We start from the raw sequence: 17,024 nt of genomic DNA on the forward strand, positions 1-17,024 counted from the left end.
CTTGGGCGAGAGACAATGTAGCCACCAAACGTGGTAGAAAACCGGGGCTCATGGCAAGAGCAGCAGCCTAACTAACAACGCTATTTTTTCCCTTTCATTCTGCTGTAATCGCGTAACAAACAACATTATACTACCACAGAGCTCCAAGAATGCGTTATTGGAGCACTGGCAGCATGCATGAAGCATAACAGAACAAGGCCCTGGTGCCTTTGCGCCTGCAGCAGCTGCTTCCGATTCGATCGACCCCGGCCGCATGATTATAAGATGGCAAGACATTCATGCTCTGCTCATCGCGTGATGAGTTTGTTTCTGCACACAAGACTATCAGACATGGCGTTTCCCCTTGCCGCTCTGTTTTTTCTGGTCACGGCTAGGTGGTGCCTGCAGGTCGCTCATGCCGGCCGCCAGGTGTTCGACGTCATGGACTTCGGCGCGATCGCCGACGGTGAGACGGATGACTCCAAGGTATTCTCGATCGTTATAGTCCATCATTTGCGCAACCAGGAATTTGTAGGAGCTTAATTTCTTTCTGAATGGGTTTCTTTGCGCAGGCTTTTCTACGGACGTGGACCAAGGCCTGCGCGTCGCCGGGGAGGCCGTCCGTGGTGGTTCCCAAGGGCGAGTACCGGCTTCACCCGGTGGTCTTCCGCGGCCCGTGCAAGGGCTACATGGAGCTGCGCCTCTCCGGCGTCCTCCGCGCGCCGGACGACCTGGCCGCGTTCCGCGGCAGCCACGAGTGGATCAACTTCGCCAACGTCGACGGGCTGCTCGTCACCGGCGGCGGCACGTTCGACGGCCGCGGCGCCTCGTCGTGGCACCTCAACGAGTGCCCCAGGAATCCGAACTGCACGCCCCTCCCCGTCGTAAGCCACGCAACTACTCTCTCACGCTTTCAGCCACCATCGATCCGCGCGATGTGAGCTTTAATTAGCTTGACCATTTCTCCGGGCGGGCAGTCGATCAAGCTGGGGCGCGTGAGGAACGTGACGATCACGGGGGTGACGTCGCTGGACAGCAAGTTCTTCCACGTGATCATCATCGGCAGCCAGGACGTGGCCATCCACCGCGTCACCATCCGGGCGCCGCGGGACAGCCCCAACACGGACGGCGTCCACATCCAGGCCTCCTCCAACGTGCGCATAACCGACACCGCCGTCGCCACCGGGGACGACTGCGTCTCCGTCGGCCCCGGCAGCGCCGACATCACCGTGTCCGGGGTCTCCTGCGGCCCGGGCCACGGCATCAGCGTCGGCAGCCTCGGGAGGCGCCCGGGGGAACAGGACGTGCGCGGCCTGCGCGTGTCCAACTGCACCTTCGCCGGCACGGCCAACGGCGTGCGGATCAAGACCTGGCGCGGCGGCGTCCGCCCGGGCTCCGTTGTGTCCGGGCTCGTCTTCGAGGACATCGTCATGAGGAAGGTTCGCAACCCCATCATCATCGACCAGGATTACTGCCCCTACAGCTCCATCTCCTGCCGCCATGAATCGGTCAGAACCCACCCACATATCTCGATTCCTTGTCCACGAAACCGACCGTACATTGGCTGGGTTTCACTCTCTCATCACTGGATTCGATATGCCTTCCACCGTCTGTTCATGCAGGCGCAGCTGCCGTCCGTGGTCAAGATAAGCGACGTCAAGTTCAAGAACATCAGGGGCGTGTCGGCCACGCAGGTCGCCGTGAAGCTGTCCTGCAGCGGCGCGAACCCATGCCATGGCCTAGAGCTCAGGGACATCGACCTTAGTTACGTCAAGCGTAGCGTCGCCACCGAGTCGCGGTGCGCGAATGTCGCCGGTGGTATCGCCGGAGGGACGCTTGTACCTCCCTCGTGTATATGAGTGTTGTCCAACGGTGAATCAGATTGTAGGCGCCTTTTGACATCCGAATTTGAGAATTAACATGGGGGTGAACTTTCGTACATATAAAATAACAACTACCTCGCCACTTTACAGTACTGCTAGCCGGTATATAAACCCGAAAATGAAGCAGTGAAGCACTCCGACCTTCAATACACCATCGCCATGATCCAAGATCAACCTAGTATATCTGAGATTCAAGTTTTTTTAATAGATTTAATCTAGGTTAGAACATGATCAAATCGTACACTATTCTCTCTAGAAACTTACCATCCACCATTAATTAAAGAACCCCTTAATTAAAATTCATTTCAAGTTAATCAAACCGCCGCCTCCACCTCCGCCGTACAATCCGTGGGGGCCTCCACCTCCACCACCGGCGTGGGCTGCTCAACGTCCACCACCGGAGTGGGCTGCAACACTTGCAGTACCGGCTGTTAGGGAATATACTTGTTATATTACCAGGGGGCCAAAGGCCACAATATATAGTACATGTACAGGTGCACATATGCAGAAAGCCCCCTAACATATGGGGAAACTACAATACAGATATATACATCTAACACCCCCCGCAAACTCATGGTGGATCCACAACACTGAGTTTGGAGAGTAAGAAATCATGCTGCGCTCGAGTCTGTGCCTTCGTAAAGAAATCCGCCAACTGCAAATCTGAAGGCACATAATGAACCGCAACAACATCATCCTCTACCTGTGCACGTGTGTAAAAAGCATCAACACCGATATGCTTGGTCAGCTCATGCTTGACCGGATCACGTGCAATACTGATAGCACCTGTACTGTCAGACAAAAGTGGAGTGGGTGTCGTAACAGAGACCCCAAAATCTGCAAGCAACCACCGTAACCAAGTCACCTCAGCAATCAACAAAGCCATAGCCCGCAACTCAGCCTCAACACTCAAACGGGAAACTGCGACCTGTTTCTTCGTCTTCCAAGCAACAAGCGAACCACCAAGAAACACACAGTAAGCAGAAAGCGAACGACGATCCGTAGGATCACTCGCCCACGTAGCATCCGAATAGCACTGGAGCTGGAGAGAGCTGGAACGGGGAAAGAAAAGGCGACGAGTGATCGTGCCACGAAGATAACGAAGAACACGGAGGAGATGACTATAGTGAACAGTGGTAGGAGATGAGACAAACTGACTCAGAATATGAACAGGATAAGAAATATCAGGACGAGTGACAGCAAGATAAACAAGACTCCCAACAAGATGGCGATAACGGGTGGGATCAGGAAGAGGATCACCATCAGTAGGACGAAGCTTAACATTGAGCTCCATAGGAGTATCGACTGTGCGCTCATCCCCAAGAGCAGCACAAGCAAGAAGATCCTGAATGTACTTTTCCTGAGAGATAGAAAAGCCATCGGAAGTGGAGGAAACCTCAATGCCAAGAAAATAGCGAAGAGGACCAAGATCAGTCATAAGAAACTGATCACGAAGACGAGCCTTGACGAAGGCAATATACTCAGGATCATCACCAGTAATGATCATATCATCAACATAGAGAAGAAGAAGTGTACGTCCACGAGGAGAAGTGTGAACGAAAAGTGCTGGATCATGAAGACTAGGAGAGAAACCAGCAGCAGTCACCACATAGGCGAAGCGCTCAAACCAGGCACGAGGGGCCTGTTTGAGACCATAGAGAGAACGTCGAAGACGACAAACCATCCCATCGGGAACAGAATACCCAGGAGGAGGCTGCATGTAAACCTCCTCACTCAACTCGCCATTAAGAAAATCATTGTGAACATCAAGCTGGGAGACAGACCAGCGGCGAACAGAAGCAACAGCAAGAAGGGTACGCACAGTAGTCATATGAGTCACAGGGGCAAAAGTCTCATCATAGTCACGACCGTGCTCCTGCTGAAAACCACGAGCCACAAGATGCGCTTTATAGCGCTCAAGAGATCCATCAGAGCGAGTCTTAATTTTATAGACCCACTTACACGTGATAGGACGAACACCAGAAGGTGGAGAAACAAGATCCCAAGTGCCGGTGCGCTCAAGCGCAGCGATCTCCTCAGCCATGGCAAGCTGCCATTCAGGATGACGCTCGGCATCCCGATAAGAAGTCGGCTCGGAAACGACAGAGAGACCATACTGACTAGGAGAGTAACGAGCTGGAGCACGACGCTGATGGACAGGCCGTGAAGGGGGAATGTCATCAGCAGAGGACAACTCATCAGAAGAAGGGACAACATCAGAAGGATCCGAAACCGGAGAACGAGGAGTACTAGGTGGACTAGACGGATGAGAGGATGGCGCCGAAGGGGGCGCATCAGGACTAGGAGGAGGAGAAGACGGGATAGCAGGGGGTGCATCCGGAAAATGAAGAAAAGAGATATCATCCACCGGGTAAGTACCCGAGGTGGGACGAGGATAGAAGGGACGCGTCTCATCAAACGTGACATCACGAGAGATGCGCATCCGACGACCAACGGGGTCCCAACAGCGATAGCCCTTATGCTCATCACTGTATCCGAGAAAAACACACTCAACAGACTGAGCGGTCAGCTTGGTGCGATCACGAGGAGGGAGAAGAACATAGCAAACGCAACCAAATAAACGAAGTGTCGAGTAATCGGGAGAGCAACCAGAAAGACGCTCGAGAGGAATGATACCTTGAAGGGCAGCAGAAGGCTGAATGTTAATGAGGTAAGTCGACGTAGCGACAGCCTCAGCCCAGAAATGCGGCGGAAGAGAGGAAGCAATCATCATAGCACGGGTAGTCTCAAGAATATGACGATGCTTACGCTCGGCGACACCATTTTGAGCATGGGCGCCGGGACATGAGAACTGGGCAAGGGTGCCCTGCTCAGCAAGAACACTATGCAGGTGTTGGGAGATATACTCTCCTGCAGAGTCAGCACGAAACACACGAATAGGCGTGGAATACTGAGTACGAACCATGGCCGCAAAACGCTGATAAATAGAAAGCACCTCACTGCGAGAGTGCATAAGAAACAACCAGGTGTATCGCGAAAAATCATCAATAAACAAAATATAGTATCGTTGACCCCCTTTCGAAGGAAAGGGAGCCGGACCCCAAACATCTGAATGAACTAAATCAAAAGGTCGCCGAGATACGTACGCACTAGTAGGATAGGGAAGCTGAATCTGTTTGCCTAGCCTACAACCCCGACACGAATGCAAAGCCACATCTCCCGAGACGGACCCTGGAAGACCACGACGAACTAACGACGATAAACGGGAGCCACAGAGGTGACCCAGCCGATGATGCCACTGCTGAAAAGATCCAGTGACAGAAGCAGCAACCGCAGGAGAACTAGCAGATGAAGTGGCAGCAGAAGGAACGCGAAGCCAGTCTAACTCCCAGAGCCCCGGGGACTCAAGGCTGCGAGAGCCAGCTCCAACCAGGGTCTGTGTACGGCGGTCCTGAACAGCACAAGAATCAGCATCAAGAATGACGCGACAACCAGAATCAGTAAGCTGACTAGCGAAAAACAGGTTCATCTTAAGACTAGGAACATGAGAAACATCAGGAACAGAGAAAGAGGGAGTAGAAAAGGTGCCTCGACTGGAAACAGGGAGAGAGGTACCATCAGCCGTGATAACACGAACAGGCGAAACAAGAGAGCGAAGAGCAGAAAGAATAGAAGACGCAGAGGTCATATGAAAAGAAGCTCCAGAATCCAGATACCACGGGGATGACATACCTGACTGTGTGGAAGGTGGTGGTCGCCCGGTGCCAGAAGAGCCAGGCACAGAACCAGCAGTACCCGTCGAGGAAGAGCCTGTACCAGCGAGCAGACCACGAAGACCACGGATAATGTCCTGATCAGATAGCGCAACAGCAGAAGATCCTGAAGAACCAGCCTGACGACGAGTAAGATGCGGCGGGCGTAAGCTGGGATCCCTCTGCCAGCAACTAGAGATAGTGTGGCCAGGCCTGCCACAGTAGGTGCAAGGAGGTGACGTCGAACCACGAGGCTGCTGGGGCTGACGCTGACCCTGGAATGGAGGAGTAGGAAGTATCGGCTGTGCCGGAGGCCGCAACGAAGCCGGCGGCATAGGAGGTCCACGAGCAGACGGCACAGGAGGGCCACGAGCAGCAAGAACAGAGGGAACCTCAAGAAGACCAGCACCACGAAGACGAGTCTCCTCAGCACGAAGCTCAGCAAGTACCTCAGAGAGCGGAACACGACCACGGGCAAGCAGCTGGGCCCGACGCGGCTCAAACTCCTTACGGAGCCGCGACAAGAACTCAAAAACGCGCTGAAACTCCAGATCAGCGCGCACAGTCAGACAGCAGGGACAGGTGGCACACACAGCTGTACGGAGAGAATCAAGCTGACGCCAAATAGCAGCACTCTGAGTGTAGAACTCATCAATAGTAGAATCACCCTGCTGAAGGGCATGCTCCTGGCGGACCACAGACAGGTAGAGAGCATCCCCAGACGGCTGATAGCGCTGACGAAGAAAAGCCCACTGAGCAGCTGTGGGAAGACCCATAAACTCAGCAGCATACTGAGGCAGAGCACTGGAGGTGAGAACAACAGCAGCACGAGCATCCTCATCTATCCACTGAGTGTACTCGGTCAGATCCAGCCGGTAAGTCGCAACGGCAGTAGAGTGATCCTGGATCTTCCGGTCATAATCAGCCAGAGCAGTGTCATCAGCACTCTTGGCTGCATCCTTATCCACCTGAGTAGCATCAGGGGCAAGGGCAACAGGTGGCGGTGCAACAGGCACCGTAGGAGCAACGGGGCGCGGCGGACAGGAGACCTCGCCAGAAAGAACACCCCAAAGACGAAGACCGCGCATGTGGACGCGCATGAAGGCAGCGAAATCAGGGTAATTCGCGCCATCAAAGATCACCGGGCAGCGAGGGATCGCAACATAGCCCGAGGAAGACATAGTTTTTTTTTCGCTTTTTTTTGCCTTTTTTTTCTGCTTTTTTCTCTTCAGATGGAAGTCAACCGACTAGAATCGGTAAGCCTGGGAAAATCAGAAAATCGGCAGCCAGAGAACGACGACCGCACAGCCAGAGAGAACGACGACCGCCAGGAGGACTCGGCGGGAATCGGAAGGAGCAGGGAAGATCGGGGCGGCCAGGAGCAGGGACGGGCGCCAGGAGCAGGGACGGGCGCCAGGGAAGATCGGGGCGGCCAGGAGCTGGGACGGGCGCCAGGGAAGATCGGGGCGGCCAGGAGCAGGGACGGGCGCCAGGGGATCGACTTCGGGGAATCGACGGGAATCGACTTCGACGGGCGCCAGGAGATCGGCCACGCGCGGAGATCAGGAGATCGAAGCCGCGCCTGGAGATCGACTTCGGGGAAGGCGCGTGTCGGAGATCGACTTCGGCCAGGAGATCGGCCACGCGCGGGGGAGCGAGGCCGGAGGAGATCGGCCACGCGCGGAGCAGAGGAGAGATCGAGTCGGGGAGAAGCCGGCAGTGGGACGGCCGGGAACAAGTCTTCGGAAGGATCAATTTCGCTCTGATACCATGTTAAGCTTCATGCACTAGCCACTTGAACCAAAAGTCCGAACTGATGGAAAGGGTTAGACAATCCACATATACACTTCACAACATGTTAAGCTTCATGCACTAGCCACTTGAACCAAAAGTCCGAACTGATGGAAAGGGCTAGACAATCCACATATACACTTCACAACACCCCCACTCGCGTGTGACGGGAGAAGAGAAAGTCAACACGTGAAAGAAGAAGAGAACACCGAAACAACGGTGGCTATATAGAGGGGGGCAACATCAGTTTTTAGGCTTAATTGCGAAAACCATGTGAAAGCAAGGATTTGAACTTGAGACCTGGGGCTCTGATACCATGTTAGGGAATATACTTGTTATATTATCAGGGGGCCAAAGGCCACAATATATAGTACATGTACAGGTGCACATATGCAGAAAGCCCCCTAACATATGGGGAAACTACAATATACAGATATATACATCTAACACCGGCCTGGGCTGCTCCACCTCCACCACCGGCCTGGGCTGCTCCACCTCCACCACCGCCGGCGGCACCGACGTATGTTCCGCTGATTCCCAACTGGCCATGGCCGGTACCGGAGCTTGTCGTGATCGACAGCAACGACGAGAACTAGTAGGCGCAGGAGTTTTAGGGTTTTTATTTTGCATTCTTTTACTATGTAATTTATGTTTTTATGTTCAAAAAATGCAAAATCGAAAAAATACGTCGTGCCGATGGAGCCACCCGCAGATGCAAAACGGACGCGCGGTCGATTTCGACCATTTAGGCTGACGCAAACGAACATGCACGGACAATTTCGGCATTCGAAATACGTCGCCCCATTGGAGATGTCCTTATTCCTCTCCTTCACTCGGCCCGCTCCCCATTCTTCGATGGCAACGACCGGCGAGTACCAAACCGAGGATAGGAAAAGAGGCGAGCATACCAAAGACAAAAAAAGAGAGTGCTTGATTGTGACGGTAAGGAGGAAAGAAGCGAATACGTGATACTAGGCAAATACAAGAAATAGAGGGTAGATGCGCCGAGGCTGCTTATATAAGCCACGCGCGTGCCACAGCGAAGGTGTAAACATGAACAAAAGTCAACTCAAGATTGACTTTCAAAACCAGATGTGTACTAAGAGCATCTCTAGCAGAGCATATATATCGCGGAACCGAAAACATCGAGTTCGGTTTCCCGAACTGTTGAAAAAAGTTGGATTTCGTCACGGCGTAGAACAGAAACCGAACTCGCGAACTGAAAAAGCGGAAATCAAACGTTACGGGAAAATCTAACTCGCGATTGAACCCGATTTGCTCCGACCAAGCTGAATTCGTCGATAATTTACATTAACCTAGGCAAAATACATACTTGTTCGACCTACATTCGGTAATTAGGGACCTAAAACGACTAGATTATTCCCCGGATCGACTAGAGTGTCACCGGGGCGCTTCCTGTCGGCGACAGAGGGTTTTTGCTCGCCGGCGTTTCCTAGGCGACGATGAGCGCCGCCACCTCGAAGGCCGCCGCCTCGGAGGTGCTCTCGCAGGCTAGAGGCAGCCCGTCGGCATCATTGTCGTCGTTGCCGCGCGGGGGGCAGCGCCGTTAGCGGCGGGCTGCACGAGACGGCGGGGGGCGCCTCGGCATCTCCTTCTTCGGCCGCCTCCTCGTGCGCTTGCCGGCGCGTGATAACTTGCGGCCACTTCCGGCCCGCCCGCTTCCATGCGCCGTTCAAGCGTGACCGCCTCGCGCGGTCCGCTCCGCCCGTACACCCGGCGGACATCGAGGTTCTTTTCCGCCGCCGATTCGGCCCCCTCCCCTACCTATGCGTCTTAACCGCCCCATTGCGGACGGAGGGGTGGTGGTGGAAGCGGCGGAGCGGCGTCAGAGGAGGCGGAATGGCTCGCCGGAGAGGAGGCTGGCGGCGGCGGCAGGAGTGAAAGCGGTGGAGGGGAGTAGGGTTTAGAAACCGAACTCCCCTCCGCGGCCCCTTTTAATACGGGGAGATCGCTCGATTTCTCGGGGGCCCGAACTCGTTATACGGGCCAGGCCGCGAGTTCGGGCTCCGTTCTGGCCCATCTCCGAACCAAACCCGTATTCTCGCCGGAGTTTTTCAGATTCGGCCACTTTTACGGGCTCTGCTAGAGATGCTCCACCGGCGCCCCCGATAGCGGCCCCGATAGCAATTTGGGGGCCGGGAGCAAAAATGGGCTCGCACCGGCGCGCCCCAAACGGCGCCGACGGATTTTCGAGCCCAATAGAAGCGCCGGCAACCCCGTGATGGTCCCTTCGCCAAGGACGCGAATCGGGCGCTCCGGCGCCTCGCGAGGCTGAAAATTTTGGGCATGGGAGCCGCCTGTCAGCCACACGGCGACGAAATATACATCTTCTCCCCCAAAACCCCGTCCCCTCCGCCGCTCATTTCTCCCGCCAGCCGCTCCATCTCCCATCCAGCCTCCTGATGTCTACGCACGCTTCTATTTCTGTAGACAGTGTTGGGCCTCCAAGAGCAGAGGTTTGTAGAACAGCAGCAAGTTTCCCTTAAGTGAATCACCCAAGGTTTATCGAACTCAGGGAGGTAGAGGTCAAAGATATCCCTCTCAATGCAAGCAACCCTGCAATTAAGATACAAGAAGTCTCTTGTGTCCCCAACACACCTAATACACTTGTCAGATGTATAGGTGCACTAGTTCAACGAAGAGATAGTGAAGTACAAGTAATATGGATGATTGTAAGTAGTAATTGCAATCTGAAATAAAGATGGTGGCAAGCGAACATGTAACAGAACTTGTTGGAAACATTGTTTCAATGCTTAGAAACAAGGCCTAGGGATCATACTTTCACTAGTGGACACTCTCAACAATGATCACATAATTGGACAATTAGATAACTTCTCTTCACTTGTGCTACTCTGAATTACTCTCCTATTGGAATCACTAATCATCACGTAGTGGCTACAAAAGCTCCACTCAAAGTTCATCAAGTACTTGACAAACACCACTCACAGGGATATCCTCATCAAATCATAATCCAATATAATACCATTGCAATTTAGACCGAGTACTAACATAGCATATACACTGTCAACAATAGCTATGAAAGGGGGAATAGATCACATCAATACTATCATAATAATAGTTAACTTCATAATCCACAAGAGATTACAATCATAACCTACGCCAAGTACTACATGATGCACACGCTGTCCACTTTACATCATGGATGAGGAATACACTACTTTAATAACATCACTAGAGTAGCACATAGATTAATAGTGATACAAAGCTCATGATCACATAAAGATCACACCATGGGAGAGAGAGATGAACCACATAGCTACCGGTAGAGCCCTCAGCCTTGGGGGAGAACTACTCCCTCCTCATCATGGGAGACAGCAACGGCAATGAAGATGGCGGTGTTGACGATGGAGATGACTCCGAGGGCAATTCCTCGCCCCGACGGCGTGCCGGAACAGAGACTTCTGTCCCCCGAAACTTGGCTTCGCGATGGCGACGGCTACGGAACTCTTCGTGGAATATCGTCGATTGTTTTAGGGTTTTCGCGACGGAAGGAATATATAGGCGAAAGGGCGGCGCGATGGGGTGCCTGAGGGGCCCACCCCATAAGGCGGCGCGCCCCCCCTCTTGGCCGCGCCGGCCTATGGTGTGGAGGCCGTGGGCCTCCCCCTGGTTGCCCTTCTGGCTCCGTGTGTCCCTCGGAAAATAGGAGGTTTGGCTTTTGTTTCGTCCAATTCCGAGAATATTTCCTGTGCAGGATTTCTGAACCAAAAACAGCAGAAAACAGGAACTGGCGCTTCGGCATCTTGTTAATAGGTTAGTACCGCAAAATGCATCAAAATGATATAAAGTATGAATAAAACATGTAGGTATTGTCATAAACTAGCATGGAACATAATAAATTATAGATATGTTTGAGACGTATCAAGCATCCCCAAGCTTAGTTCCTACTCGCCCTCGAGTAGGTAAACGATAAAAAGGATAATTTCTGAAGTGACATGCTACCAACATGATCTTGATCAATACTATTGTAAATCGTATGAGATGAATGAAGTGATTCAAAGCAATGGTCTATAGTTTGTTAACAAATAGATAATGACTAAACAACTGAATCATATAGCAAAGACTTTTCATGAATAGTACTTTCAAGACAAGCATCAACAAGTCTTGCATAAGAGTTAACTCATAAAGCAATAGATTCTTCATAGAAGGTTTTGAAACAACACAAAGGAAGATTTAAGTTTCAGCAGTTGCTTTCAACTTTCAACATGTATATCTCATGGATAATTGTCAACACAAAGTAATATGATGAGTGCAAATAAGCAAGTATGTAAGAATCAATGCACACAGTTGACACAAGTGTTTGCTTCTAAGGTAGAAAGAAGTAGGTAAACTGACTCAACATAAAGTAAAAGAAAGGCCCTTCGAAGAGGGAAGCAGGGATTACTCATGTGCTAGAGTTTTTTATTTTGAAAACATGGAAACAATTTTGTCAACGGTAGTAATAATTCATATGTGTTATGCATAAAACCTCCTATAAGTTGCAAGCCTCATGCATCGAATACTAATAGTGCCCGCTCCTTGTCCTAATTAGCTCGGATTTCCATGGATTATCATTGCATTACATATGTTTCAACCAAGTGTCACAAAGGGGTACCTCTACGCCACCTGTACAAAGGTCCAAGGATATAAATCACATTTGATTTCTCGATTTTGATAGATCTCAACTTGAGGACATCCATACCGGGACAACATAGAAAACAGATAATGGACTCCTCTTTTATGCTTTAAGCATTGTTATCACCAGAATTTGACCGAGTCAGAGGTGGGCCGCGATGAAGATGGGTTTGAAGATTATATACAGAAGAAATACGTGAATCGGCCTTACATGCAAAGTCTGGGCTAGTTTGCCCGTGTATCTGTACCATAGTAGGATACGTGTCGGTTAGGAGTTAGAGTTTTACCCGTGCACGGTTAGGTGCACGCTTGAATTAGAAAGTCCCCTGGACTATAAATATGTATCTAGGGTTTATGAAATAAACAACAACCAACATTCAACACAAATCAATCTCGGCGCATCGCCAACTCCTTCGTCTCGAGGGTTTCTCCCGGTAAGCACCATGCTGCCTAGATCGCATCTTGCGATCTAGGCAGCACAAGCTTATTACGTTGTTCATGCGTTGCTCGTGCTGAAGCCTTTTTGATGGCGAGCAACGTAGTTATCTTAGATGTGTTAGGGTTAGCATTGTTCTTCGTATCATATGCTCGTCGTAGTGCAACCCTTATACATCTAGCCGCCCTTACACCTATCTTAGGTGTAGGGGTGGCACCCCGCTTGATCATTGTTTAGTAGATCCGATCTGTTACGGTTGCTCCTTGTTCTTCAAGGATTAGTTTAATATCCGTAATAGTTAGGCCTTACAAAGGGTTGGAGGATCCAGCGGCGTGTAGGGTGTAGTTTGCTAGCCCTAGACAGGATGTTCCGGGGATCAACCTCGTGTTGGTTTTTAGGCCCTGTCTAGGATCAGCTTACGATCACCGTACGCGAGCGCGAGGCCCAATCGTGAGTAGGATGATCCGATTATGCGGTGAAAACCCTAAATCGTCGTAGATCGCTTTAGCTTTATCTTGATCAAGCAGGACCACCATATATTCGTACACCTCGTACGAATCATGGGTGGATCGACTCTTTGAGCCGATTCACAGGACAACCTGAGAGCCGATCGAGGCTCGTATTTAACGTTTACGTGTATGCCATGCAGGAAACTAAGCAAGGCATCATCCAACACCTTCCTGACCAGGTATAGGTCAGGTGGCACGCCCTTGCGACAGCATCGGACGTGTGACCAGAAGGCTTTGCGGGCCGTCGCTCGGAGGGACCGGGGCCAGCCGCAGCCCTGAGTTGTTCCCGGCTCTACGGTGTTGCCAGTCGCTGCCCGCCGGTGGGTTTCTGACCGCAACACATTCTGCACGCCCGGTGGGACAATCTTCGACATCCACCGCATCGCCATCTACATCCGAGATGGCGGAAAGCACTCCGGTCAAGTACGAGGATCTGACTGACGAGCTCAAGAAGAAGCATGACGAGATCAAGGCAGTCCTCGAAGCCGACCTCATCGGCTCTTTCCACAGAACCCGCTCCCATGGCATCAGGTGGAAGGGGTTCTCACCTGAAGGCGCGCTCGATGGAGTGGACCTGTCCACCCCGTCAGAAGAACGCACCAGGTCGCTGCGTCAAGAGATCAACTTCATGGTGGCTCATTCGCTGCACCGCCACTCTGAGAGCCTCGGTGAACACTTTGGAGCGTGTCGCTCTGCGCGTGATCCAGGAAATCATGAGCCATCGTATTCTCCGTCGGGACCAGCTGCGGGGACTTACAAAGGGGAGATGCCACTCCGAGTCCCGTCCACCGCTGCCGTTCGCGTTGGCAGCACCGAAGTGCCGAACTCATCGGCATACGTCGTCTACAAGATTGGTGGTGATCCTAGTGACTACCAATTCCTACCTGAGGCGCCCAAGGAGATCCCGCACGGATACACGTGCGCATACGTGCCGACTGCAGTGCACTGGGCACTCTCGAACCGAGCTGCAACAGCAGGGGCCTCCGGGAACAGCAGGAGGAACGTCGGGAGCAGATGTTGAGAAGCAAACGTGGTTAGCTAAGTACGCCACTCCGACAAACCTCCAGCAGCTCAGCTCATGCGGCTTGGCTCAGAGCTGGAAAAGCAAGCATGGCTGGCTAAGTATGCCACCCCGGCGAATCTTCAGGGTTCGACACCTTCAGCCATCACCGCGGATCAGATTTGTACAATTCTGAAAGATCAGTTCGGCATGATGCCGAAAAGGAAGACATTCGGCTATACCAAGCCGTACCCCAACGAGTACGAATTGATCCCGCTACCACCCAAATATCGGCTCCCGGACTTCACAAAGTTTAGTGGATCAGATGGTTCCAGCTCCATCGAGCATGTGAGCCGATATTTGGCACAGCTGGGCACGATCGCAGCATCAGACGAGCTGCGTGTGAGGTTCTTCGCACAGTCCCTCACAGGATCGGCTTTCGGATGGTACACATCGCTGCCACCGAACTCAGTCCGGACTTGGAAGCAGTTGGAAGAGCAGTTCCATGAGCAGTATCACTCAGAGGCTTCCGAGGCTGGCATTGCCGATCTAGCACAAGTACGACAGAAGCGCGGGAAAACAGTGTCAGAATACATCCAGCGCTTCAGGACCGTGAGGAACCGATACTATTCGGTTCACGTAAGTGAGAAAGAAGCAGTCGAGTTGGCGGTGGTGGGTCTCTCATCATCGATCAAGGACGTGGCCTCCCAAGCAGACTACCCTTCATTGGCGCACATGGTGCAGAAGCTGTCGACATATGAACAAGCGCCACCCGGATGTTTACCAGGACAAATTCAAGCGCGCGGTGGTCCTGGTTGAGGCAGACGAGGATGAAGGTGCTGCGGGAGATCAAGAGGTAGCAGTGGCTGAATGGGCTCGGGCGGCAAGCCCCGTGTCCTGCAAGTGGGTTAAGCCAGAAGGCCCTCCAAAAGGGTTCGACTTCGACGTGACCAAAGCTGAGCAGATTTTCGACCTCTTACTCACGGAGAAGCAGCTAAAGGTACCCGAAGGCCACAAGATCCCCACGGTGCAGGAGCTGAACGGAAAGCCATACCGCAAGTGGCATAACACGTTCACCCACACCACTAACGACCGCAGGGTGTGGCGTCGGCAGATCCAAATGGCGATAGAAAAAGGGCGGCTAATTTTCAACCGATACGCCATGAAGGTCGACACACACCCCTTCCCCGCTGTTAATATGGTGGAGTGTACTTACCATGGAGGGTGCCAGCCAGATTTCTCGTGCAATATCAACATGGTGGGACCTGGGCACCACTGCGTAAGGACGGAGATGAGGGCAGCTGCTCTCATAGCAAAGACACGAGAGGAAGCCGCTCCACGCGATCGGCTCCGCCACGACGGCAAGCGCTACGTCACAGAGGGAGAAGTGAAGAACATAAGATATCAGCGACCTCTCTCTGATCACCTCCTCAACAAGTATGTGAGTCAGTATGACCAACGCCGACGATACAACGACGATGATGAAAAGGATCGTCTGGCTAGGGACGACAGGAGACGTCGTCGGCATGATCACGATGAGGAGCGATATGAGCGCCACGCCAAGGAAAAGTCGAGGGAGCGAGACGACGTGGATAGGCACTGGGACTGCCCCTTCTTCAGACACTGCTGGGATTCAGGAATGAGCCGATTGCCAACAATCGGCAACTGCCCAGAATGCGAACAAAAGAAGAAGGATGCAGCTAACGTGTCCGTGTTCAAGCGCCTAGGGCCTCTCCCGCCTCGAAGCAAACGCGCTGAGTCCCCTCGGATGGAAGATCTTGATGATTTGGAAGACGAGGGAGAAGGAGAAGAAGACAGGTACCACCGGCCAAGGTGGTGCCCTGATGGACTCAGCCGTTCCCAAAAACGAAGGGTTCAGCGTCTACGTGGGTTGGAAGAAGCTGAAAGGTTGTACCTGCACACGTTGAGGAAGGCGCGGCCTGATCTGGCCGCCAAGATTCAGCGAACCCTGGACGAAGAAGGTCGGCCACAAAGGAAAGAGTGGCGCCCCAGACAAAAGAAAGCCGATGATGAGACATCGGCTGGCACAAACATGGTCTCCATCCTTCCAACGGAGTTTAGTGCTCCAGGATTGGACGATTGCGAGCGCATCGACGTGACAAAGGACGGGGTTAGGTTGGTTTCATCCACCGGCCTGACCGTGTAACAAGAGCAACATCGATGGACAAATGTGGCGATGCCGATCCAGGTGATCGGCCCCAAGGATCTATGGAGGAACGTTACGAAACCTTCATCGAGCAAGCAACGTGGAGGCCGATTCCAGCAATCGGCCAAAATTATCCTCACCTTCCATTCTGCCTAGGTTCAACGCCAATCTAATGGGAAATGGGGTTACATCGGCTAATGAGCTAGAAGAAGTCCACACTGGTCCTAATCAAGCCGATGTTCACACATAGCGCCTTGGCTAACCACAGAGCCGATTTCAGCAGTTCCCTGACAGAATCGGCTCGGGGGGCACCTAATCGGATGAACATGTGCAGTAAAACCTTGGCAAATCACAGAAGCCGATTTCAGTAGTTACCTGGCAGAATCGGCTCGGGGGGCACCTAATCAGATGAGCATGTGCGATACATGTGCAGTGAGATATTGGGGGCCGATATAGAAAAATCAGCCCGTAAAAAAAAACAAAATTTCACGATATGCAGCCAGTGCAAGGACATCGACTTTAGAACTAAGGAACAAGGCCGGTGCACAGTCACCGACTTTAGTACAATTACACAAGACCTGCCGGCTATGTGCTCAAAGCTCAAGGCTCAGATTTTCGCCATGATGGTTTTCAGTTCGGCTTCAAGAGCTTCTGTTTCCTTGGAGAGGATGTACAATAAGGGCAGCCTCGGCTGCAATGAGCACAACCCTTTGCGCCAGTTTGATCTGTGCATCCTCGCTGATATTCTCGCCTCGATTAAGGCTCGGGGGGCAACTAACTTGGTAGGTGCTCTATTTTTGAGAGCCGATTGGAGTTGCATCGGCTGACCCTGCATCATGACCTTCTCCGAAAGCGGTGAGCTGTTTGCAGAAGAAGATTGTTAAAGCTAC

General features: G+C 52.4%; 1 protein-coding gene across 1 annotated transcript; it reads left to right on the top strand.

Moving 5' to 3' along the window:
• The first annotated feature begins 330 nt into the window (after window positions 1–330).
• On the top strand, window positions 331–1,838 carry LOC124683924 (exopolygalacturonase-like). The gene is made up of 4 exons (XM_047218340.1): window positions 331–465; window positions 552–863; window positions 957–1,487; window positions 1,602–1,838. The coding sequence occupies exons 1-4, from the start codon at window positions 331–333 to the stop codon at window positions 1,836–1,838; spliced, it is 1,215 nt and encodes a 404-aa protein (XP_047074296.1).
• The last annotated feature ends 15,186 nt before the right edge of the window (window positions 1,839–17,024 follow it).

Source organism: Lolium rigidum, chromosome 1 (assembly GCF_022539505.1).
Source record: "Lolium rigidum isolate FL_2022 chromosome 1, APGP_CSIRO_Lrig_0.1, whole genome shotgun sequence".
Lineage (NCBI taxonomy): Eukaryota > Viridiplantae > Streptophyta > Magnoliopsida > Poales > Poaceae > Lolium > Lolium rigidum.